Source organism: Actinia tenebrosa, unplaced genomic scaffold (genome assembly GCF_029948245.1).
Source record: "Actinia tenebrosa isolate PJP-AT-01 unplaced genomic scaffold, QUT_ActTen_1.0 PGA_scaffold8__29_contigs__length_14323225, whole genome shotgun sequence".
In the NCBI taxonomy this organism is placed as follows: Eukaryota; Metazoa; Cnidaria; class Anthozoa; order Actiniaria; family Actiniidae; genus Actinia; species Actinia tenebrosa.
In genome coordinates this window covers 4,037,334-4,049,851 of record NW_028292585.1, presented here as the reverse complement: position 1 = coordinate 4,049,851, position 12,518 = coordinate 4,037,334, and the positions used below count along the sequence as shown (strand labels likewise).

The following is a 12,518-nucleotide window of genomic DNA, read 5'->3' as shown; positions in this document are numbered from 1 at the left end:
TAGTATGAAAAGAGAAATAAACAGCCATCCCAGTAAATAATATAATAACAAAGGATGGTAAAAAAATAAGAAAATTAATTGGTGATTCGTGACTGAGAACATTGGGATATTTGACCTTGTTGCGTTATTGTGCAAACGAGTTAAACTTCTGCGAAACATTCCATTATCTTTTGACTAACATTGCAAACTTCTTCAGCTTCTAGGCTACTACTTCTAGGTCTATGTGCATGATGCAGGCAACCCAGTGAACGCCTATAGGACGTCTTGTTAACACAGAAACTCACTTCGGCCTGGCTTTCAACAGACGTTTTTCTCTATCTTTGAAATTTTCCTTTCCTTTTTCCCTAATGAACTCTGCACACATGGCCTACTCTTCTTGTATCCCAAACGAAATCTCTCTCCTGCACTACACCCGCCGCCACTCTCATCGTCATTTCCCCCTCCACTCTCCTCCCCCTGTCCCCCGTCCCCCGCACACCCCAGAAGTCATCATAGCCAATGTATAGACTTTATTCACTTTTAAGTTCAGTGAAACTGAAAATAAATAATATTAATGGTTTAATAGTGTACCTTCTAGTACTCCTCCCTTCCATGCTGTGTTATTCAAATAAACCCCTGTCTGTGACGTCGGTGCACCCCACAGTTAGAGAGCTCCGAAGAAACGAATAATGGCGGCGGATGAAGGATAAACCATAGTTTCTTGATGAAAACAGGACCATAATATTACCGCCAAAAGAAAAGCGGGAAATACAATCAGGTGACGAGAACTTGCTATAGAACTGGATTTCAACTCTTATACCTTTCTGATCGCTATATTTACGCTTTTATCCTAAATTTTCATTCATTATCGCAAACCCGAGTTGAAAAAGATCAACCTGACACAAAGATGTCGCAGATTTCGCTTTCAATCAATGAAATTTCCCTCACTCTTAATCAGTTTTTGTTCAAGCCAAAAACATTTGCCAGAGATTGTTTTTCTCTGGCTATATTTTTCATTTATTCTTTCAAATGGATTTCGATCTTTCAGTTTTAGACTCAAAATGAACGAAAGAAAACTGTTTCTTTGAAGTGTGTAAAAAGAGACACAGTACGGTGCTACTGGTGGAAAACTAGACAATGCATGCCTAGCTTGCCTTACAAGTCTGAATTTATGTTTGACCATGGACAACGACGAAGGAGCAGACATGGATGTTGATAGAAGCGCAGAGGATAGAACTGCCCTGGTTGAGCTTAGCAGCAGCACTGAGAAAGACCAAGAGGACAGTTCCTCTAATTGTAGTTCTAATATCATTCAAATCCGTTCTGATGCGTTTATAAAGGAAAAACCAAGTGAAAAAGGTCTGTAGCTATTTAGACAGCTAGCACTGCACTAGTTGGGGGACAGGTTGGGTGGGTGGGGGGGGGGGGGGTGGGGGGGGGTTGCTGCAAAAGAAATATTGGAATTCATTGCTTGCAGATACATGCCATACAACAAAGAAAGAGAAAGCAAATAATAACATAACTCATAAAAATTGCAGTGTACTATTAGGCCAAGTAAAAATGAATAAATGTTTCTTGTCCCTGCCCGCTTCATTTTTCTGGGCTGCCTATTTTTTTATTATTTCTTATCTGAATGAGAAACATATTTTTTTACTTGGCCTTTAATAAGGCTTAAGGAGATGTTATAAATTTGCATCAGTGCTAAGGAGAGGAGAGATATATGTCAAGCATTTGATCTGGGATTGAATACTTAGGGTGGTAAAGGATTATTTTATCAAAAATCAGGACCCTCTCCACTCTTCCATCTGTCAGCAGTAAATTACTGTTAATTAAATAAATCATTAGGTTATATGAAAGCCCTGTTACAAATTTAAACTTTTAGCTGAAACTTGTATGCAGCAGTGTTGTGAGATAATTTTCACAGGGGTGTTGCATTGCAACAAAGCTTCATGAAAAGTAAAATTCCTACTTCTGCAACCAAAACTTATGTCACGAACAAGTTTCAGGAAGAAATTGTGCTGTGTAACACCCCTGTTAAAATTATCTCACAACACTGTTGCATACAAGTTTCAGCTAAAAGTTTCAATGTGTAACAGGGCCTTCAAGGTGCATCGGACTAATGGGAAAGTACAAAGAAATGTTTTTTATGATTGTGCTGATTATCATGGGATCTTGTCAACTGGATTGCAAACCCGATATCTAAAGTTTGAGTTTCTTTATTCCCTAGAAGATATTGAAGATGAAGATCCAAACTGTATCACTAGTATTGAAGACAGAGATGATGAACAATGTATCAATAGTAATACATTATTAGAGTCAAGAGGATCTTCATGTGATGCAAATGTTTATGGAAGACTCTACCTCGGAGACAATGGATCTCAAGGTAAAATAGAAGAATGTTCATATCACTGTCTCACATGCTTTGATTGTTATTATGGGTAACTGGTCTTTTCGAACCAAAGTCTTTTCGATCCAGGTCTTTTTGAACCAGGTCCAGGTCTTTTCGAACCACCTATATACACTTTCAATCCACCTATATAACTTTCATTGACGAGACGGTAACAACACACACGCTATAAGCAAGTCACTCAGAAAGCTATTTATAATCTTAGGTGTCTGGGTTTTTGGATTCCATTATTTAAATTTCTAAGGGTCTGAGTTATTGTTTTTTTTTTTTTTGATTGTGAGAAGCTGAAAATCCAAGTCATGTTGGGCTGTGTTGGTCAGGTTATTATGATCTTCCTCCTCCTCCTCATCATTATTATCCTCATTATTTGCGACTTTTTATTTCATTGATATTTTCAGTAATATTCTATAACAGTGCTGTCAGTGAGTGTTCATCAGAGAACATGGAACATACTTCAGAAAGTGACAAAAATTCTGTTATGTAAGTACAGCATTTCCCACCTAGAGAATCAGTATGCATTAGACTTTATAGAGGTAGCATGGTCGTGTGGTCATAGTGTCGGTCTCACAACCCAATGATGCTGAGTTCGAGTCTCGCTGTGGCCACTAGCTGAGACTGTATTTGTCCTGGTTTCTGATTAGTTCAGATTCAGTTTCTCAGCCATGCTTGTAAATAGCCAACTGGTTTGCATCCTTGCCAGTTGGGATTCTTAAAACACTTTATGTTTCTTTGATTATTTCTGCATTGCAGTTTAATTTCAGTGTCCCCAATTAGTGGCATAAACTAAATACATCAACACTTAAAGTTATTTATTATTATTATTTCTATTTTTATCACTCTAACTACCAATATGTAAAGCTAATAATTGGTTAAGTTTGAAAATAAATTTTCATATCTATTTGCTTTCATTCAGTGACTCCAATCCTAGCGAGGGAGAACTTGTTGTTGAAGACAACAAGAAACCTTCACCCTCCCACTCCAAGCATGCATCAAAGAGCAGCTCTGCAGAGAAGTCTTACATCTGTCCCGTCGAAGGGTGTGGTCGAAATTTTACCTCATCTGGGCATCTGAAGTATCATCACAGCACCCATAGTGGTGAAAAACCTTTCAAGTGTCAGCACCCTGGATGCGAAAGAATGTTTGCATGGCCTGCGCATTTAAAGTATCACTTGAAAACACACTCAGGTGATCGGCCATTCAAATGTACCTTTGAAGGGTGTGGCAAGACGTTTTACGTACTGCAGAGGTTGAATGTGCACCTGAGAGTCCATACTGGTGAACGACCATATACTTGTAAGGTGGAGAATTGTATGAAGTCTTTTACAACTGCAGGAAATTTGAAGAATCATATGAGAATACATACAGGTAAATGCATTGGATTGTACTTCTACTAAAATATTTTTCAAATATATGATTAATAGTCTTTATATATTTTTGACAATGTAAACTTAATAGGAGAAATGGCTGTTATAGACTAACATACTGACGAGCTATGCCACTATAGTGAAACCCCACTAGTAGGGAGGTCGTCAGAGCGATTATTCTCAGACTGTGAAATAGTCTGTTAGTACACAAATTAAAGAGACTAGTAGATGTTATTTTATTGTTTTTATGGGGGGTTTTTTCCTATCAAAAACTAATGACCAGAAACTGTTTCACAGTCTGAAGACTGAATCTCTTTTGTTTATCAGACCTCTTGTCTTTATGAGCTTCAATTCTAATTAATGTATTTTAGCTAATTTTATTTATTAATTTATTTGTCAATATTTATACAGCTAATAGATATAATATTTGTTTTACAAAGGTGAGCGTCCATATGTTTGCCCCTTCGTAACCTGTGGTAGATCTTTTACTGAGCATTCAAGTCTGCGCAAGCACAAGCTTCGCCACACTGGTGAGAAGCCATATTTATGTGAGATATGTGGCAAGTGTTTCAGCCAAAGTGGAAGCAGAAATGCACATGAGAAGCGACATGCTCTTGAAAGTCCCCCGAGATTCAAAGGCTCGGCTTCAATAAGTGTTGTACATAAAGATGAGGAACTGGATGAAAGCCAACAGGATTCACATTCAGTGGATTCAGGTATATACAATACCACATTGTTATTGTCAAAGTTGTTTTTACCAGCATCATCATCATTAGTACCATCACCACCACCATGGACATCATTATAACCTTTCTCATCATCATCATCATCACCAGCACCATAACCATAATCAGTGTCACTTTTATCATCATGATCATCAGAATCATGATCACCAACATTATCAGCACCATCACCACCATGGGCATCATCATAGATTTTATCATCATCATCACCACCACCATTATCCCCATCACCATTGGCATCATCATTATATGACAATATCACCATCATGATCATCACCATCATCATCATCACCACCACCACCACCACCATCATCATCATCATCATCACCATCAATACAGTCGACTCTCTTTGAACGACCACTCTCGTAAGCGACCATCTCCAATAAGTGACCACTTTTTGAATTTCCCGTTTTGTTCCCCATAATAACTCTGTAAAAAAACTCTCTCGTAAGCGACCACTCTCGTAAGCGACCACGAGCACCTTTGGGGTCAAAATTTTGGAATTTTTCATTGTTTTTCCTCTCCTGTAAGCGACCACCCAAGAGCCAGTAATGGTGACAGATCAAGAACAGAGTCATCGGGTATTGAAAACCCGACAAAATATTGACAAACACACTACTGTAAACATATAGCACATTCAAAATTTTGATTAAAACAGTTTAATCGTTAATACAGTAGTTTTAACATGCTAGTCACAAAATTATAAAGGGTTTAGGCTTCCTGTGTTGGGATTCCCATTGTTTGGGCTTCCTGTGTTAACTCTCGTAAGCGACCATCTCCCGTAAACGACCACTTTCTCCTGGCCCCAAGATGGTCACTTACGGGAGAGTCGACTGTACCATCAAAACCATCCTCACCACAACTGGCATTACTATCATCCCCATTGTCACCATATTCAAATGTCCAAAGATAAAATTCTATTTATGTTATGATTGACATTTTTTTTTTTTTCAAAGGTGAAGAACATGAAACAAATCTTATTTACTCTTCTGATATGGGATGTAAGATAAGCACATCAGATCAAGCCATTCTTGCGCAGCCAATAGTTGCCAAGGAAGTCTCCATAGAAACTACCCCTGTGCAATCATTGCAAACTGTCGTGCAGAATGTTGCTGAAGAGTTGATTTCCAATCAACAAGTTTTACCACACTCCAGTGCATGTGTTGTCTCCTTAGCTGAAACCGTGGTTGCGCAGCAAGCTCTAATTCAGTCTATGTTGGACGGGACGGCTGTCGTCCCAGTTACCCAATCAGGTTCATCAGATGAATTAACTGTAGTAGATCATACCCTTCATCAAGAGGTTGAACAAATAATGCAGAGTGTCGTCAGTCACCATATCCTTGGTAGTCAGATACAGTTACCAATCAGTGGTGACGATGAAACGCATGAACAAGGCACTCTGACTGTCGAAGTACCAACATACATGGTACACTCACATTCACAAAATGTCTTGCTTGATCAGGAGCATGAAGATATCAACTCCTTAGAGAATGACGAGAGAACAATGATAGTTACAACAGAATCCAATGAAGAAATCTTACAATAGTTTTTCATTCAAAAAAATCCGAGGGTCTACATTTGACAATGAAGTTCATTTATGTACAAATATTAGTCTTTACATTTTCCAAGTGAGAGATTAGTAATATTGTGCATGAAATAAGTTTACAGTGCAATACTTGCTTGCAAATTCTCTCATGATATATTAAAATCATCCAAATCTTAGACATGCACTGTGACCTTTGATATTTGGCTGGTACCCACTAGGAAACCCCACTAGCGACATAAAGATCATAACATCATTCAATTCGAAATCACAGGTAATTTCTGCAATCTGATTGGCTCTCAGCAGTGCAAGAATCACAAATCGTACCATTTTGAGTTTTAAATTGTACTCTTGAAGAGCCAATGAAACTGCAGAAAAATAGAAATTGACCAATCAGATATTTTAGGTAAAATTTAATCTTAAATGTATTATTGCAGGAATTGAACATTGTGTTGTGCAATTTTGGTCTGAAATCAAACTTGTGATTAACAAAATTGTAATCATTCATTTCAGACCAAATTGCACTCCACTCAGTACCAATTACCATCATTAATCATAAAAATAACCTGCCTTATGAAAATGCTCGGTTTTTTTTAAAATGTTATGATTGTCGGCTTCCAGTTAGTCATATCTGTCAAGACTACTAAAACCAGTCTTTTAATAAGTGCATTGCAATAAACCACTGACAATCAAATAAAATCTGGCACTGTTTTATTGCAACCACTTTCTTTCTGATAAAACCCCACGACACCCCAATAAACTACGCCACTTTGTTCCTCAAATCAACTTTATTTTTATCTCAACAAATGATCTTCCAAACAGATACCAATAGTCTTTATTTACAAAATAATCTTAAAAGTAATCAAATTAACATGCCAAGAAATAGAAAGGTGAATACTGCCAAAATATAAGTTTCCAAAATATTATGGTAATCCATAGGCCAAATTAATGCCAAAGAAATGCTTGTTACAGATTGCAATGAAGGGTGTTTACATTAGTATTCTTAGTATGCTTGTGTTGTTATTGCTGTTGTATTCTGTTTATTACTCATGTAATATTACAATTTGAGTGATATTTACTTTGTTTAGTGTGTTATGCTGCTGTCTGCCGGCTACGAAAAACCAGTAAAAAACCTCATAAGGGAAAAGCTGGAAACGTAGGCCTGGCCCAATGCAGTACAACTAGAGCACCCAGGCATGTGCTTATTCATGATTTTATGGTTATGTTGGTTATGGTACATGTTATCTATTCTGTAATCCATTACATCTGATTGTCACAAGAAAGTATAAACTAGCTCTAAGCTCTTCTCTAAAAGTGGATGAACCTGAAGAAAAAAAAAAGTTTAGAAAAAATTATGAACAATTTCAAAAATTTAGTACACCATTCAAACCCCTACCTGATTAGAAAAGGTTGCAATCTTGGGTCTAGTAGACATCTATGTATCAGGATCCTGGTCTGTACTGCCTAACTTTATCTCAAAGGACCTGAAAATTAAAAAACCAAAATTAAAACAAAAGCCAAATCATGAAGGTAATCAGCTCCTGAAAATTAAAAGTGAAATTAAAACAGTGATAAACGTTACTGTAAATTTAAATGGCTAAATAAACAAAAAGGTAACAATAAGACCTTGACAATTACAAAGTAAACAAAAGAGTTTTTAACAGTTTAAATGTATGAAGGACTTTTTCCAAATTCCCAAGTGATTACAGTGTTTTCAAGTTGGACAACCATTAAGGGCAATCTCAACCTGGAAACATTGTTTTTGGACGATTGGGGAAAGGTCTTTGGATTTCTGGAAAACTGCTCACCTTTTTCACTTGAAGATCTTGACATCTAGCAAGCCTTGTTCTTAGACACACTCGCTTCTCAGTATCTGAGGAGTAGAAACCCTATCCCTTCTACACCCTTACTATCTATCTAATGAATTATGTTAGGTATTTAACTAGATTTATCTATCTAGAGCACTCAACCCCAATTCTGTTACTGCATGTACTTATATACATACACAAATAAATAATACTCTATTATAGTATTTACATTATACAGTACGAACTCATATACATACATAATTATACAATATAGCATTAATAATATTATAGTATGATAACAATCATATTGGATCGAGAATAATTTTAAGTACCTCAAGAATAATAATTATGAATTCTTTGTTATGTTATTCTGCAAGACTAAAAACAGCATACCATCGAACTATAAAAATATCTTACCCTACTGCGCAACCACATCATTCAGCTTCAAAGAGACGACATCAGAAATAAATTATCTGCAAAGGCAAAGGCCATAGCACATATGAAGAAATACAGGGCGAATCGGACAAGGTGAAAATGCATTACCTTTCTGAACTCTTGGTGAAGTCTAGTTTCACTAACTGTTGAATCAAGTCATAGTAGCAACGTGTTGCAAAATGTTCAAAATTTTAAGATGCTTACGAGTTAGAGATGATTGTTTTGAATCTTTTTAGGTGTTACGTGGCCAGACTATCAGTTTCCTGGGACTAGTTTCTGTAAAAAGTTGAAAGAACTACCACTGTTGCACAAGGGAAGATGGCAAAGGAACTGGAGATGAGGGAGCTAGGACCACCATACTCAATAATGAAAGGGTGCAGTCAGAAGGGAACCCAAACATACACTTCTTTATCTTTACCAGGGCCACACTGCATCACTTAGGGAACACAAAGCTACGATGGCTGTACTGTATTAGAAGAGGGGAACCCACAGCTAAATTTAACACTGCGTCAGTTAAGGAACCCAGACAGCTACTCTCACTAAATTGACCTGTACTGTAGAGTGGGACCCACGGCTACATTCTCTTGCTTTACCAGGGACCACTAGCATCAGGAAAGAAGGGGACGCCACAGCTAACACTCTTTAACTAGGGGCTGTACTATAATAGAAGAGCTGAAGAGGGGACCCACAGCTATATCCATTCTCTAACCAGGGCCATACTGCATCTGAAGAAGAGACCTAATACTTTCTCTATCCAGGGAGGTACTGTACGCAAAGTGGGGGACCTACTGCTATGCTCTTTCTCTATCCAATGCCATACTGTATCTGAAGTGGGGGATCTTACTCCTTTCTCTAATCCAGGGAGGTACTGTATGTGAAGTGGGGGACCTGCTATATCCTTTCTCTATCCAGGGAGGTACTGTATCTGATGACCCACTTAGACTGTAAAAATTAACCATCTTTACTCTCTACTCTCATGCCTGGGACTCCCATTTTTCCATAGACATCCAACCATTTAGATTCCTACCCAAAACCAAAGCGCTTGCATGTTATGAATGTGGTGAAGACTGGATTCAGATTCAAATTCCACACAGAAAGCTACAAAAAGAAAAGTAGAAACATGCCTACACACACACCCAAAGGGCCACTAAATTATTAAAATAACCAAAAAAATTAATTTTCAAAAGCTTACCAGACTTTAAGAATCCGTATATGAATGGATCCGCTGACCTCTATCAAGCATATTTAAAATACTGCTGCCAATACAAACAGAACACCACGTTTCGAAGAAAAATCAAACGAAATTCATTTTACCTGGCCAATGTAGGAGGTGAATTTTTCTATTCTCTAGACTTGTAGTTATTTGATACGATACTGTGAACTAATAGTACAGCAATGTTGTACGAAAACGAAACAAAGTTCAAAGGATGATGCTTACGATCCGAAGTACGCATTCGTAGAATGATGCTTTACTTGCAAAGTCCTGTTTTAGGAGACAAAATATGGACACAAAACCACAAAGGACAAATAGATTGAAAAAGCTTGATATTTAAAGGCTACCTGCTTGCTGGATCTTAACCTCTCTTGCTCATTACACTTTCTGCAAGGATGTAAAAGAACTACCACCGTTGTACAGGGAAATGGGTTCATACACGAATGGAATAGTCTCACATGTTGAATAGCATTAACTAAGTAAATGCTTACGAAACTCCTGCTTTCTCATACATATAGCTTGATGGCTTTTAAACTTGCATTGGCTCTATTGCTCTGTAAAGACGTAAAAGGACTACCAACATTGCACTAGGGGAGAGGGACTTGAAACACAATGGAATAGTAGAAATAGATTTACTGCTTATGGAAATCCTGCTTTCTTATATATAGCTCGATGGCTTTTAAACTTGAATTGGCTCTATGCTCTGTAAAGACGTAAAAGGACTACCAACATTGCACTAGGGGAGAGGGACTTGAAACACAATGGAATAGTAGAAATAGATTTACTGCTTACGGAAATCCTGCTTTCTCATACATAGCTCGATGGCTTTTAAACTTGCATTGGCTCTATGCTCTGTAAAGACGTAAAAGGACTACCAACGTTGCACTAGGGGAGAGGGACTTGAAACACAATGGAATAGTAGAAATAGATTTACTGCTTACGGAAATCCTGCTTTCTCATACATAGCTTGATGGCTTTTAAACTTGAATTGGCTCTATGCTCTGTAAAGACGTAAAAGGACTACCAACATTGCGCTAGGGGAGAGGGACCAATGGAACAGTAGAAACAATAACTTGTAAAAGAGGCTAGGCTACCACTACTTGCTTGTTTAGACATTACTGATTCTTCTCTTAACAATCACTTTACTGTGGGGAGACGAGTTGCTTATGATGAACAAACTAGTATGGAATATACTACTGGTATCACTCTCTCAATAACCATATTCAATAGCCCCCTGATTGTAGATCCATGGCCATACTTTATCCTCTCTTTATTAACTTGCAAAGATTCTATCTTGTTAAGGTTATTACGTCTCTAGTTACCACTATGCTTGAAGATCCACTGGTTACGTTAATATTTTAGATTTAGGAACTTCTACGTGCTGTGAAGACAATAGAATAGATATACCACAAACGACCCAAAGGGTCCTACAATATTACATTCAATAATTGAAGATTAATATAGTCTTACCGAACTCCTTTAGGATGTTACGTTTCAGTGTTTTAATGGCACTAAGGTTAATGCTGGATGTGATTATTTAGTGAATGGCTTGCTTGATTTGATTACTCAGTGAACTTTTTTTCCTGTTAATTTGAAGAATAGTACGAATTTCCACACAAAACACGAAGTCAAAAACAGGTTACCTGCTCAATACGTTTGTTGAAATGGTTTGATTTAAATTAGTCTTTAGTTGTGCTTTTAGGCAACTGCAGATTTAATGCATAGTAACAACATGTTGCATACAAACTTAAAGTCGAAAGTTTAAAACAGAATGCTTACAAGTGATACGCATAGCAGATCCAAAATGTTAGACATCAGTTATTATATCCAAAGGTTTAGACGGCCATGTCGTTTTAGACTTGTCCTGTTAGTAAAGACCAAATAAAGATACACCACAAAACGGACAAATGATGCACATTCAATACGCTTGCAATCTAGTTGCTACCTCGTCACTTTAGGTTTACAGGATACAAATAATGTACATTCGATACACTTGCAATCTAGTTGCTACCTCGTCACTTTAGGTTTACAGGATACAATAGGTGTTATGCAATGCTTGTGAAGGACGAAAGAACTATACTTGTGCTTACACTTGGATGGAACTTTATGTGGTTACCACTGCTCATGCTCCCATTACGAACAGCCAAAGTACTACAAAACAATGAACGATGGTGCCACACTTGAACAAAGGAAATGGTTACACCCAGACAGGAACATCAACAGAGTTTCTCGTTAGCAATACCCACTGCTCTCGCTTGCAATGAACAGTTAATAGGGAAGCATATTGGCAATCTTACTTAGTGTTACTTTTCTACCGTTTTGTTAGGACATACAATGGTTTAGGTTACTTTAGTCGATTCTTGCTTTTCGCACTACAGATGCTGGATGCTTATGTAGATTAATGAATGCCATAATGCTCTTGCTGTTAAAAAAGAAAAAAAGAAAACATGCCTACGAAGACCCCCGAGGGTCATAAAATCTTATCACAAAAAAATAGTTTACATTAAAACTATGTGATCTTCAACAACACAGTTAATACTAAAACTACTCAAAAATATGTTCACTTCCACAAACACTGATACATGTGTGCATGTTTAAGTATGCTATTAATTAGAATGAAAAATTAAACTAAATAGTAACACCACAATAAAATCGACATCCTAACACTTATGTGAAGTTCTAGTAGTTATGGTTATGATTTTAAAACATTTAAGGTTTAGTGCACTACAGAAAATGAGTACATTTAAAACAAAAACAAAAATAAATATTATATGTAAAAGTTTAAAGTTTACCTGTTACCTTGCAAAAGGATTAACTAGGCCAATAACGCAAATGAAAGACTGCAGTTTAACTGGAATGAGATGATTTCACCTTAATGACTGATCAGTAATTGAAAGCCAAAACCTGCATCTCTCTACTCTCTCCGAGTTCTTTATTGCTCATTTCATCTGGAGGATGCACTGCATGCTTCTAACTTAGCCACCAATCTCTCATAACCTTGACTATGTCTCTCCTTTATAAATGGA

The 12,518-nt window shown here is 37.2% G+C and overlaps 1 protein-coding gene across 3 annotated transcripts; it reads left to right on the top strand.

Moving 5' to 3' along the window:
• Positions 1-658: 658 nt before the first annotated feature.
• On the top strand, positions 659-12,257 carry LOC116296292 (uncharacterized). Of its 3 annotated transcripts, none has more exons than XM_031704480.2 (7): positions 659-757; positions 1,028-1,338; positions 2,210-2,362; positions 2,785-2,866; positions 3,300-3,751; positions 4,191-4,466; positions 5,450-12,257. In XM_031704480.2, exons 2-7 carry the CDS (start codon positions 1,161-1,163, stop codon positions 6,037-6,039), a joined length of 1,731 nt encoding a protein of 576 aa, XP_031560340.2. In that variant the 5' UTR covers positions 659-757; positions 1,028-1,160; the 3' UTR covers positions 6,040-12,257. The 3 variants fall into 3 exon arrangements, with proteins under 3 accessions (XP_031560340.2, XP_031560196.2, XP_031560267.2); XM_031704336.2 differs by having other exon boundaries at positions 2,207-2,362; XM_031704407.2 differs by having other exon boundaries at positions 665-757; positions 1,034-1,338; positions 2,207-2,362.
• Positions 12,258-12,518: the final 261 nt, after the last annotated feature.

What these genes read in the sequence shown, in the direction of transcription:
- LOC116296292 (XM_031704336.2), top strand. Translation starts at nt 1,161, where the DNA reads ATGGACAACGACGAAGGAGCAGACATGGATGTTGATAGAAGCGCAGAG. An exon ending in CGGAGACAATGGATCTCAAG is followed by an intron (nt 2,363 to 2,784) that starts GTAAAATAGAAG and finishes TGATATTTTCAG; the next exon opens with TAATATTCTATAACAGTGCT. An exon ending in TCATATGAGAATACATACAG is followed by an intron (nt 3,752 to 4,190) that starts GTAAATGCATTG and finishes TGTTTTACAAAG; the next exon opens with GTGAGCGTCCATATGTTTGC.